Here is a 13,026-nt window from a genome sequence, read left to right as displayed (position 1 = left end):
GCTATAGACTCATTGCTTCTCACCTGTAGACATGCTGTTAGGTTTGTGTACCTCCTCTTTCATCACTTTTCAGCTCAGACTTTCTCCTTTTCCCCCCCTCTTCCTCTCTCTCACACTCTGTCTCACCCATTAAACTTGCCAGATGCAGGTGTGGTAGAGTGAGGGTGAGCTCATTGCTGTGTAGTTGCACCGCATGCATAAATAGAAGTTGGCCAATGGGTCATTAGGTCACTGACTGATGTGTCAGTGCCTAGTTTTGCTCTTTGTCTTCCATTGCTACTCAATACCCTTTGAATTTCATTGACTTCACCAAGGATGCTCTTTGTAAATCAATGTGACTCGCTGTCATCACTTAGGTAAGATAAATCCATGAGCAAGTCATGCTAAATTGGCAACCAAGAGTAGTGCAGCTGCTTTGGGATATCGAAGGGGAAGGTAGCAGGATTTGTGTGCCATTGAGAGGAGGATAATGGAACACACTTGTCAAAATCCAGCAAGCTTTGAAGAGGAGAAATGATCAACAGTTGTTACTCTCACTGGTAAGCCAGTGGTGGAGTACAGACTTCACTAGGGGAATCTTGGAAAAAATTATTATCGATGTTTACACATGGTAGCTAAAATGGGGAATATTTTACCTGCAGTATTTCAAAGGGAAGAAGATGCAGCTTGGCAAAAGATGAAGCTTCCAGTAAGATTGTGGCACACTTTGGTGAACCAAAGCTGTGTCATTTTTAAACTTTTTTTTATGATGGAATGACCCTTCTGGAAATGAAGTACTGCAGGTCCATCCCATCAGTGAAGTGGGAAAACCAAAGGAACTTGGCTCTGTGCGGACCGTGATGCTGTCTGCGACAGAGAGGCGTCAGTACGTGAAGGAGGTGAGCAGTCTAACAGCGAGTGATCGTCTTAGATGCCTTTCTTGTGCTCGCCAGACCCTGTTGGATATTGATGGTGTGGAATTCTGCAAGTTCAATTCATTGATTTATTGGCAAACGATGGGAGTAGGCGGCGGGGGAGCTGCGTGGCCTGGGTTGTAGCCTGTTTACAGCCTCCCAAGAGGAGGCGTCAGAGTAGGGCGCTCCACTGGAGTGCCGGACGTGGTGCAGCACCATGCTGGAGTCGGTGCTGCAGCCCCCTCCCGTATTTGCTTGACAGAAGACTAGTTGGATTGCGTTCAACTGCAGACTGCTGCAACATTCGTGGACTCGGGGACGTGGCCTCTATTGTGTGACTGCATTTTACTGATATGTGTTATACGTGTTTTGTGCTGTGTGTGACTTTTGATATTGTGTTTTGCGCCTTGGCCCCAAAGTGTAATGCTGTTCAGTTGGCTGTGTTCATGGGTATTTATGTACGGTTGAATGGCAATTAAACTTGAAAAGTATTTGGGAAGGCCGACTCAAATGTCTCTGCTCACAGAGATGGTTTGTATTTTTTTTTGGTTGCTTGTAAATTGTCTTTGGCATAATTGGACTGACAGTTCATGTAGGTGAATAATTGTCAGCTGTGAGGCCTATTTAAGAGTTGTAGTGATTGTAATTATCAGGACTGCCTTTACAGATATGGTTGTTTTGGGTGGTTGATTGAAAATGGGTGTATATTGGGTAGTGTTGATTGTAAAGAGAGTGTACGGGGCAATATGATTGGATTGCAGGGATAATTAGGCAGTTGAACTTGCTGATAACTCAGTGGTTCTATAAATACAACCTATTCTAATTTGGCAGCTGTCAAACGTGCATTGGTGCAAAAATTGATGCATTCCATTGATGTCTGCTAAAGCTCCTTATATTTGTAGCATTGGAACACAAACAGCTTCAATCTCTGGTTTCTTTAGCAATTCTATCACTCTGATACTTTGGATGAGAGTCGAGGAGTAACTGATTGCAGGTTGAGTCCATGTGGTTCATTTTCCTCCCCACATCTTGACATGATGTCTGTTGCATGTAGGTACTGAGAATACCAAACCCCAACCGGATTTTGATCCAGATGAGAAGAAATCACAAATCAGCGAAGATAGCGGCACGAGTGTAACAAGTCTGCAGGTTAGTTCTTGGACCTCATTGTTAAAGAAATATGTAACATTAAAAATATGGCTGGAAACATGCTACTCTTAGTTGCACGTGGATTGTGATATTGTCTGTACCCATACATTGAACAATGTGATTTCAAATTGGATTGAATGGAATTCATTGTGTCCTGAATGGGATCTTTTGGGTGGAGGTGTGGTGACGGGGTAGGTTTGTTGATGAACAGCAATTTGAAGAGACGGGTCAAGGTTTCTTATACTTACAGTGACTTAGGAGGAAGCCACTTGGCCCATTGGCTCCAGGCTGCTTTCTGGGGAGCATTACCCCACTTCATTTCCCTGTAGCCCTGCAACTTGATTTCTTTTCACGCATGTCCATTAAATCCTCTTTGATGTTGTTATCATTAACTTACACGAAAGGGTGATTTATTGTAGGTAATTAAGCTATAAGTTCTTGTTTATGTAATCAAGTGGAATGATACTTGAATCCGGGCCCAAAACTTATTTTTTTTAATGATTCCTTTTGCCATCCTACACATAGCTGATAAATAACATTTCACTGCCAGGAGAAGCTTTAGATAGGGAGGTCAGAGCATGGAAACCTCTTGCCCATAATCTCAAAGAGGCTGCTGTTATAGAAGCTTCTGTAAATTACATAAAGTAGTTGCTGTATCACACATGATATATTTGTTGAACTTCAACCCCATTAATCTGAGAGGAAACATTTTTTCCTGAACTTTGGTAGATGTTGAACTTGGTAAATTAAAAATGTTTTTTATTTGCTAAAAATCTCATCATACTGCCTTCAGTTTATTCCCCATCTTCCATTCAAACATTCTTAACTCTGTCCTGACAACACCAGGAGACAATTTCTGTCTTGGTTAATGACAATCTAGTAATGGGGTGGTGGTTGGTGAAACAGAAAGTATAAAACAGGGCAACAAAATCCTCAGAGGCTGCAAACAGCAGCACTGGGAACTGTTATTCCAGACCTGTTACATAGTTTCAGCAGAAAATAAATACAAGGCAACATCAGTAGCTGCACTGATTGAAAATTTGAATATATTACCACTCTCAATTCATTATGCTGGTAAGACTGGTTGAACATGAATCTTTGAAATTAAACTGTTTTTCTCTTGGGTGTTGCTGGTAATATTCTTTGCATTATTGTTCTGTTCTTTTCCTCTTGCCTTTTTAATCTCCCTTCCCCACCTTCTCCACAATCCTTTCACCACCTTCCAACTGCATCAGAAGAGTGACAGCGAGTCTATTACCAGTTCTGAGCTGCCTGTACTCACCCGGAGCACCAGCCAAGAGTCGGAAAGCAGCACCGTGGTAGGGCAGTGACCAGCCGTGGCGTGTGCATGGTGTTCTTCCTGTGTGTTGTACTGGAATAGCCAATAGCCCACTTTCCCTGTTAGCCTAGTATGATGCCACAATGAAATTGACACCTATTTAACAGTGGTCTTCGAGTGCACATGTGGTTGATTCCTAAGCATTAAAACACTATCTGAGAGGGTTGGACCCTGATTGTGAGTTTGTAGTGAGACAAAAGTAGATTAATGGTGTTTATACTGATATAGAGCAATGGTTCTTAAACCTTTTAGGGCTACAGGCCTCTTGGCTCCCAAACCACATCCCCAGTTTCCGGACATTACATAAAAGCTATAAAGAACTATGATTTACACTGCAAAGTGAAAGAAAATAGGAACTGCAAATTCAAGTCAGTGAGAAACAATTGCAAAACTTAAATCTATTTAAGACTGCAAGTAATTACAGTAAAAAACAATTTTCGTCAATTTTAGAACATACATTAGAAGTCCAGCTATTCACTATTTTATTGCTTTTTCACCTTTCATTGAGATGATGGTCTTGGTGCAGTGATACCAGCTTCTCAACATCAGGGTAAATGTAATTAGGAGCTTCAGATCCCAGCATTCAGTAATTTGCAATAATTTCATTGCTGCACTGAAACTGTGTTCCACTAAATATGATCTTGGAAAGGCAATAAAGACCATCTTAACTTTTTTCTTGTGTTCAGAGATTTCTTTCTGCAACCAAAAGTCTTGATATGGTTTTTTTAAACCTCAGCTTTGAGTTTTGTGAGCTTTGACGAGCAACCATCCAGACATCACAAGGAATATCACTCAGGTTCACTGCCCAAGTAGAAAAACCAGCAGGGGGTTGCTGCAACAAAAAAGAGCTTTGACCAGCGACCATTCAGCTTCTGGGATTGAATAGCAAGAGCAAATTAAAGAAAGGCAGGGACAAGCACAGCAGCCATCGTCTGAGTGGATGGAATCAGAGACTGGTGAACCCTATAATGGGAGAGTCAAAGACCTGAGGACAGACTCAGAATATAAGGGGATCCTTTTAGAATGGTGAATCTGTGGAATTCTTTGCCACAGACAGATGTGGAGGCTAAGTCTTTATGTATATTTAAGGCAGAGGTTGATAGATTCTTGACTGGTCAGGGCATGAAGGGATATGGGGAGAAGGCAGGAGATTAGGGCTGAGAGGAAAATTAGATCAGCCATGATGAAATGGCAGAGCAGACTCAATGGGCCTAATAGTCTAATTATATCTTATAATCTTTTGTTTCAGCTGAAAGTCATTTTATAGCCAGATCAGTTCTTTCTCTATCCTTGCTGTTAATTCCTCATTACAAACGTTCAGGATGGATTTATTACTCAGTCTGGAATTTGGATTGAGTGAAAATCCTGAAATCTCTCTTGACATGTACTTATGCAGTTCACCCAGTTGGATACTGTATACTTGAAGATCTTCCTTTCTTTCTCTTCTAACTCAGAGAGGCTTGGAAGTTGGAAAAGGACACAATGGCCAATATTACACTTAACTTAGATAGAATTGTGGAGACAACTGATGCAACTGATAAGATTCACAAAATTTCCTTAAAGATTTCGTTAAACTTTATGAATATTCTTGCCTAATTAGTATTCATGAGTTTTAAAAAGCATGTCAGGCAGTTTTGTTTTGAAAGCCATCTGACATCGGTGGGCAAAAGCAAACATTCAAATGATTGATCATCCTCAATACAAAATATTTGAGAATTGAGAGCGTGGGACTTGATTTTATTTACCGCTGTGATAGTGGTACTTAATGATTCGTGCAGCCGATCACTTAGCTTTTTTTGTGACAAGATGTTGTCTGTGAATACACAGTGAATGGTAAATATGTTAGGTGCTGCTTTTTTCAAGAAAGTAGTAACCCCATGGTGGCATCCTGTCATTGATGGTGCCCCATCTGTTGCACGAGCAAAAACAGTTGATGAGTGGAATGTCTTTCTTTTTGAAAAATTGCTCAATTTCCTGAAGTATTGGCTCCCCCTTCGTATCTGTTTCTAGTCCCCTTACAAGTAACAACTCTTGAACCATTCATTCAATTTTTATGAAGTGAACATAACCAAGAAGCAAAGATTTGTTGTTTGGCAAAGTTGACCCATCGAACTGCAGAGCAAACTGTTTCACAATGTGTCTTCCACATTCTCAGACATTTCAGCTATTCATTTTTGAAAGAGTTCTCACTGAGCGGAATCACTTTAATTATTTGGTCTGGTGACTTATGTAAAACCATATTCAGACCCTCCCTTACTGCTGGCTGAATCAGTTCTTCTCCAATTGTATGGGGTTATTCAGATCAGCAATGAGCAATGAAATGTTGAATGAAGCCATGCAAACCATTCAGTGTTATGTTGTGATGTGCTGGGAAACGTGTTTTGAAGTGATCTCCATTTCTGAAAGTTTACATGTCGTGGCTAAAAATAAGCCAAGGTCTTGTTTTCTTTATCAGAATATATTCTCTTAAAATGTTCAAGGAGCCTGTACAGTTTCATTGTCTTAGTTGATTATTTTTTCATAAAACAGACACATTGACTGCTGTGGAGGGGAAAGCTATGATGCTCAGAGAAATCCTGACATTTGTCCCACTTTATTACTTCCAGGCAAAGATATCTCGGTTGGGCCGTGGGCTAGAAAAATGCGGTCAAGACCATTTGAAAGGGCAGATTCTGAGCTTTACTATATTGAACTCCATACCCTAATTCACAGGAATTGTATCAGTTTTTGATTAGAGTTTTGGAATCATACCAGCTAATAATACAGTAATGAATGGCAGTAATGTGTGGGCCAGGTTGAAAAGTAACACTATTTCTTCAGTCCAGATTTCTCATAATATGCCAAATACAGAAGTGTTACATTGCTTTTCAACAACTATAATGTATTTCAAGTAAAGTCTTAGACAACGGCAACAGATGAGGTGATCATTGTAATCAATTATGAAACACTGAGGGTCAAATGCTTTAATAAGTAATCCATTTTTAAAAATTAAGCCTGTAATCTCTCAGCTGTCTGCTTGCTACTGAACACCTGCCCACCACTCCCTTTATCCTTATCGCCCTTTAGGAACTCTCACCACCCCCAAGGGGGTGATATTGTCCACTGTTGTAGACATATGATAGAGTTTCAACAGTCTTCTATGTGTTGTTGCAGTATGATCTCCCTGCTGCTTCCTCCTCAGAACCCTGTACATTTTAACAATTTAAGGCCCCTACAGGAGAGCTGAAGATAAAATGATCAGCAGATCTGAATGAGGTTTGATCTACTCCAGATCCGTAGTGATAGTCCTGTTCTATACTGGAGGCACACCCAAATCCATGCATTAGTTCTTTTTACCTTGCTTACTGTGGTCAAACACGACCTAATCTTCGAAATAAGAGAGTGGAGGATATTTGTTCAATGAGGTTACTATTGCTCCAGTGTTGTGCCTGACTTGCTCCTTTCCACATCATTCAAGAATCTCAACTGGAGAAGAGTTCCAATTGAAGCTACTGATTTTTCAGTCTTCTGGTACTTCAGATCGCCAATGGACTTTTAGGATTCTTTAGTGCTCACACAGATTATTATCAGTATTTTAAGAATGATTTCATGCTCTATAGATTATGCTTCAAGTGGTATCCCACTTTCTCAAGCCAAAGCCCTGCACTATATTCTGGTGCAACACGAGTGAATCTGCAGATGCTGGAAATAAATAAAAACACAAAATGCTGGCAGAACTCAGCAGGCCAGACAGCACCTATGGGAGGAGGTAGTGACGACGTTTCAGGCTGAAACCCTTCATCAGGAGTGAAGTAACATGGGATGGTTGAGGGGGGATAAGAAGTGGGGGGAGGGATGAAGTAGAGAGCTGGGAAGTAATAGGCTGAAGGGAAATGGGCTAGGGGGAAGGTGGAGAATTATGGGAAATAAAAGAGAAAGAAAGGTAGGGCTGGGGGGAGATAATAGTGAGAGGGGAAAAGAGAAAGAAAGAGAACCAGACTAAAATTATAGATAGGGATGGGGTAAGGGGGGGGGGGGGCAGGGGTATCGACAGAGGTCTGTGAGTTGAATGTTCATGCCGGCAGGTAGGAGGCTACCTAGGCGGGAGATAAGGTATTGCTCCATCAACCTGTGTGTGGCCTCATTTTGACGGTAGAGGAGGCCATGGACAGACATACCGGAGTGGAAGTGGTCTGTGGAATTGAAGTGTGTGGCCACAGGGAGATCCCGCCACTGCTGGAGGACTGAGCGCTGGTGTTCGGCGAAACGGTCTCCCAGTCTGCGGCGGGTCTCCCCAATGTATAAATGGCCACATCGGGAGCACCGAATACAGTATATCACCCCAGTTGTCTCGCAGGTGAAGTGGTGCCTCACCTGAAAGGACTGTCTGGGGCCTAGGATGGTGGTGAGGGAAGAAATGTGGGGGCAGGTGTAGCACTTCTTCCGTTTGCAGGGATAAGTGCCTGGAGGGAGGTCGGTGTGGAGGGATGGGGGGGATGAATGGACAAGGGATCCCTGCGGAAAGCCGAGAGTGGGGGGGAGGGGAAGATGTGTCTGGTGGTGGGATCCCGTAGGAGGTTCTGGTGCTTGTTTACCTCCACACTCTTACTCTGCAGTCACTGGTTCCGTACTCCTAATCCCATCTTTTCTCCTTCCTGCGGCTGAGATTACTCCTTTCTCTGTACTCTGAGCCTTGTAATAGTTTACAACATAATGTACCCTGATTTTTTGTGACTGTTTTGGGGTATAGGAACTCACTGAATTTCTTTTCTTCTTGTCCCAGGTCAGTAACAGTTCTGGAGAGACCCTGGGTGCAGATAGTGACTACAGCAGCACTGCTGGTGAAAGCAAGGCAGGGAAAAATACCCTGGGGACCAAGACATCCAGGGTGACTCTTTCTGACAGCGAAATTGAGACTAATACTGACACCAGATATATTTTTGTAAGTCTCCATTGAAGCTTCTCTGTAATTGGGACAAGGAACTGCATTGATTCCATTTTATCCCCCCTCTCTATCTTTTGGGTTGAAGACAAATATTGTTGGTACTTCAGCTGATATGAGGTGTGGTTTACATTAGGGTGGACCACAGGTGAAGTGCCAACATTTGGAGCCTAGCAATCATAGCTGAAGAGATGGATAAAGGGAAAGGAGGCAAGGGGTTGGCAAACAGAAAGTCACTTAATTCAGGTCCTGGAAATATCTGCTTTGAACATAAAACATAGAAATCTACAGCACATTACAGGCCCTTCAGCCCACAATGTTGTGTCGACCATGTAACCTGCTCTAGAAACTGCTGAGAATTACCCTACCTTTGAGTTGATGTCCACAAATTGAGATTATAGAAAGAAGTATGTTGCATTAGTTCATTGAAAGCTCGATAGGAATGGAAGAAAAATTTCATGGTATCAAAGAGTAGAAAGAAATCACCTGCTGTATGAATTTTTTTTCAATATTGTACCCAGAATAGATAGTTTTGTATATATAGAAGCAGGATTCTGTTCTTGGCCTTTCCACGGAGCTGAGTGCTAATGAGAGAAAAAAAAGCACAGTTTCATTCTCTTCTGGGGTTGGTCAGCATCTGTTGACTAACTGGTGTTAGGAAGAATCTAGTTGGCCTATTGTTTTAAAACAAAGGAAAGTGGCCTGAAATAGATAAACTTTTTTGTTTTGTTCATGATGAACAAAGATGAACAATAAACCATTACTTATGAATTATTGCTGCCACACCCTAAATAAAAGGAGGCCAGTGGAGGAAAGAGAAGTGATTGTCAGGCAATGTAGGGGATGGGAGAACGTTGGGAGTGTGCAGCCATTGGCCTTTTAAGTGAGAGCAAAGCTGTAGAATTACTACTTTCCCCACAGTGAATGAAAAAGGGAGTTATCTATGAAGGTTATCTATCAAGGCAACTAGACTTGCTGTGTTGTCTACAAGATGTTTTGCCACTCATTCAAGAGGCATCTTCGGTTCTAATCCATGGTGGGTAGTTTTCTGGTTTATAAATTGAGTTGTTTAAAGTTACAGCAATACCATGAGGGTCGTTAAGAGTTATAGAGGTAATGAGGGGATCATTAGGCTTATCTTTGCATGAATAGAGGTGTGAACTGTTGTAAAGATGTAAATAAGGACTGCATTGTAAGTAGCTGATAGATGGTGCTGTACCCCACCCCCTCTGTTCAGGGATGGATTTTCCAGCTTGTTAAAATTGGAAAGGGGAGTTGTAAACTTTCTGAAAAAGTATGAGCAAAAGAGTTCGGAATTCGATGCTGAGTAAGGTAACCAGTGCTTTGGAGTGGCAGGAGATTGAGGAAACATATGGAGAAACTTGTAGAAAGTGAAAGGATCATTTGCAAAAGGCTGACGAAGGGTCTCAGCCCGAAACGTTGACTGCTCATTTCAACGGATGTTGCCCGACCTGCTGAGTTCAACCAGCTTGTTTGTACTTGTTGATTTGCAAAAGGCTGTTATTCACAGTCTCTGTCATGTTACAGGGGAAATCACACATGCTGGTACCTGGATTCAAGGTGACTAAAGGCAGCATTGCAAGTCCACAGCTTCCTGGTCCCCCAGAAGATATCAGTCAGCGGGTCTATCTGTACGAAGGACTGCTTGGTAAGAATGGAAACACATCATGCCAATTTGTCATGAAGTGATCACAAAGAGCTGAATCAGGAGAAAATCAAAATAACTATTTAATTTTTGGGACCCATGTCTGGTGGAGTTCCATTGCATTAGTGCACCTCATCACCAGAGAGCCAAAAGATGTATGATGTAATTATGCAGGGACTGGAGGGTCTGATCTTGAGGGGCTGGCTGCTTGGGAGGGAATTTGTAGCTGAGTTGGTGGTGGGTTGAGTGGGCCAGTGGACACAGCTGAATGACAGTAGTAGTCAGCAGCATGGCTGAGGTACAGGTACTGAGGCTGGATGTCAGTCCTGAATGGGAAGGAATGCTGGAATTTCAATTATTTTCAAGTATGCAGAACAGTTCTGTTCAGATGTGATTGAAAACATGGCACTGGGTTTCTCAGATTGAACATTTTTTTCTCTATATCTAGTGAGTAATCCGAAACACAAATTCTACACTGAGTCCCTCCTGCTGTCCCTACTGTGTGCTCATGTGGTGGTGCTTCTGTTCCATTGTGAAATATTTGTGTGAAGTACTGTACCTAAGAAATAATCCTGCCTGATGATTGTAACTAAATACTGCAGTCTTTTCATTTTCACTGCTGTCTGGCTCGCTTGCCTTGGATACAATCAGGGAGAGACAAGAGCTCAATGTGGGATCAACTGGAGGATGCAGCCATGGAAACCTTATCTATGAGTAAAAAAGCGCTTTTACTGCCTGCAAGTGATTAGGTCATGCATGACTAGCTGCTGCATGAATGTGGCCAGGTTTCTGGCCATTCACAAACGATTCCAGTCCTATGACCAGAAGCCATGGTGCTCACCCTGTCCACCGCTCCCCAGGCACCCATCTGGTCCGCCACTCCCCTGATGTGCACTCACTCAATCTCACTGTGTCTCTTCATGACCTACCTTGACCCTGCTTAAATCGTCCACTTCAAACCCATTTCACCACCTGAACACCATCTTCCCTCACCCCCATACCCACCAATCCCATCTTTCCCCACGGCACTGTGTTCACTCCCCCATTGCTGAATCTTGCTTTTCCTGCTCACAGACCTTGCTTTTGTCCTCTGCTCCAGTCTCCATTGACCCCTAATTGCATTGGCACCACTCCCTTTCACATTTATCCAGTGCCATGGGACAGTACGTGTGGATAATCTGGAGAATAAGTCACTGGAAAGGAATCGAGTGTGACCAGCTGGAAGCATGTATGTAGCACATCCACTAGTGATTATTAGTTACGTGCTTCCCTTTCCCTTTGCTGGATGTCATTGTGAAGTGTTTGAGGTGGTTGAGTGAGACCAATAGTTGGTATTGCAGCTAGTCTCTCCCTAAGCAGTTGCCTGCCCCTGACCCTACAGGAGGGGGCGACTATCTGCCTGTGCCCCAATGGTGGTGCAACTTCCTGCCCCTGCCTCCATGGCAAGGCCCAAACTTCCTACCCCTTCCCCACGGCAGATCTTCGATGACATTTAATGCTCTGCCACTCTAGAAGAGGAGCATCTCCATCCCTTCCCCCCAGCACTTGAGTCAAATGTCTCTACCCTGGCTCAACTGCTGTGTGATGTTTTCTCTTTTTGTGTGGTGTTTGTGTCCCCGTGCTCTAACGTGGTTCCAGTTAAACCATTGTCACTCTGGGCTACAAGTCAGAGAGAATCCTCAGTGCATGCCACTACTGTGCATCGGGTGATATGGCTAGTTACCCTGGATGTGAGAGAGTAGGGGAAGGGGCAGGGCTCTAATGTCTCAACTGCTCATGCACAGGTAAGGAACGGTCAGTGCTGTGGGACCAGGTCCAGTTTTGGGAGGATACCTTCCTTGATGCGGTGATGCTGGAGAGAGAGGGAATGGGCATGGACCAAGGCCCACAAGAAATGATTGACAGGTAATGTACATGTACCACAGCACAGCGGATAGGTGTTGGTGAAGAGGATGATTCTCTATCAGCTGACCTGTTATTTCTCAACACAGGTACACATCACTGGGGGATCACGATCGAAAGCGGCTGGAAGATGATGAGGACCGACTGTTGTCCACATTACTCTACAACATGATTGTTTACATGCTGATGGTCAAGGTCAGCCATCTTCCATGGACCAGGAGCCAGAGTACCTTTATGAAATAGCCTATAAAAGACACGTCATAGAACATAGCAGTACAATATAGGCCTGTCAGCCAATAATGTTGTACAAACTTCTATCTACTCTTAAGATCAATCTAACCCTTACTTCCTAATTTTTCTGTCATCCATGAGACCATTTAAACATTTCTTAAAATACCTCTAATGTATCTGCCTCTGCCACCACCCTGGCAGGGCGTTACATGCACCCACCACTCTCTGTGTAAAGAACTTACCTCTGACATCCTTCACTGCAATTTCCTCTAATCACCTTAAAATTATGCCCCTACACAATTAACCATTTCCACCCTGGGCAAAAAAGTCTGTAGGGCTGTTCACATTATTTCTGCCTCTTTATAATCTTGTACGTCCCTGTCAGGTCATCTCTCATCCTCCTTCACTCCAAAGAGAAAAACCCTAATTTTTTTCAACCTATCTATTGGAAAAGGAAGTCTGAGAATCAGAACGGGAGTGCTGCGGGAACCATTTTGATTTTTTTCTTCTCATCGGGGTTAAGAGAGGCGGGACTGCGCAGGCGTGTGACGTTGGGCAGTGAAGCGCAAAGATTTAAAAGGACAGAAATCCTAATTCGGGTTTAACTTGGAGAAGGAAGTCTGAGAATCAGAACGGGAGTGCTGCGGGAGTCTTTTTCATTTTTTTTTCTTCTTCTTATCGGAGTTAAGAGAGGTGGGACTGCGCAGGCGTGTGATATCGGGCAGTGAAGCGCGGAAGATTTAAAAGGAACTCAGCCTTATACAGACGGCAGCGTCATTTGTGGGCAGCAGAGTGAAGGCTTAAGGGCTTTGGCTGAACGGGCTTAGGTGAAAATGGGTGAGGCAAGGTAGGTTTAGTTTTCAATTTTTCCTGTTATTTGAGGAAAGGGGGAATTATGAGTGTGAGGGCAGCTTGTTGTCCTCGG

At 43.2% G+C, this 13,026-nt stretch overlaps 1 protein-coding gene across 1 annotated transcript in view; it reads left to right on the top strand.

The window, feature by feature from the left end:
• Nucleotides 1-13,026, top strand: part of madd (MAP-kinase activating death domain) — a 259,573-nt gene that overhangs the window by 208,383 nt on the left and 38,164 nt on the right. The window contains exons 9-15 of the mRNA XM_073050049.1: nt 1,948-2,042; nt 3,278-3,361; nt 8,144-8,302; nt 9,851-9,971; nt 10,620-10,682; nt 11,753-11,873; nt 11,960-12,065. Of these exons, the coding sequence (XP_072906150.1) occupies nt 1,948-2,042; nt 3,278-3,361; nt 8,144-8,302; nt 9,851-9,971; nt 10,620-10,682; nt 11,753-11,873; nt 11,960-12,065 (749 nt within the window). The remainder of the gene's footprint in view (nt 1-1,947; nt 2,043-3,277; nt 3,362-8,143; nt 8,303-9,850; nt 9,972-10,619; nt 10,683-11,752; nt 11,874-11,959; nt 12,066-13,026) is intronic.

The sequence above is a fragment of the Hemitrygon akajei genome, chromosome 6 (assembly GCF_048418815.1).
Source record: "Hemitrygon akajei chromosome 6, sHemAka1.3, whole genome shotgun sequence".
Classification (NCBI taxonomy): domain Eukaryota; kingdom Metazoa; phylum Chordata; class Chondrichthyes; order Myliobatiformes; family Dasyatidae; genus Hemitrygon; species Hemitrygon akajei.
Note: the sequence above shows the minus strand (reverse complement) of the source record. Positions and strands in the feature narration are given on the sequence as shown.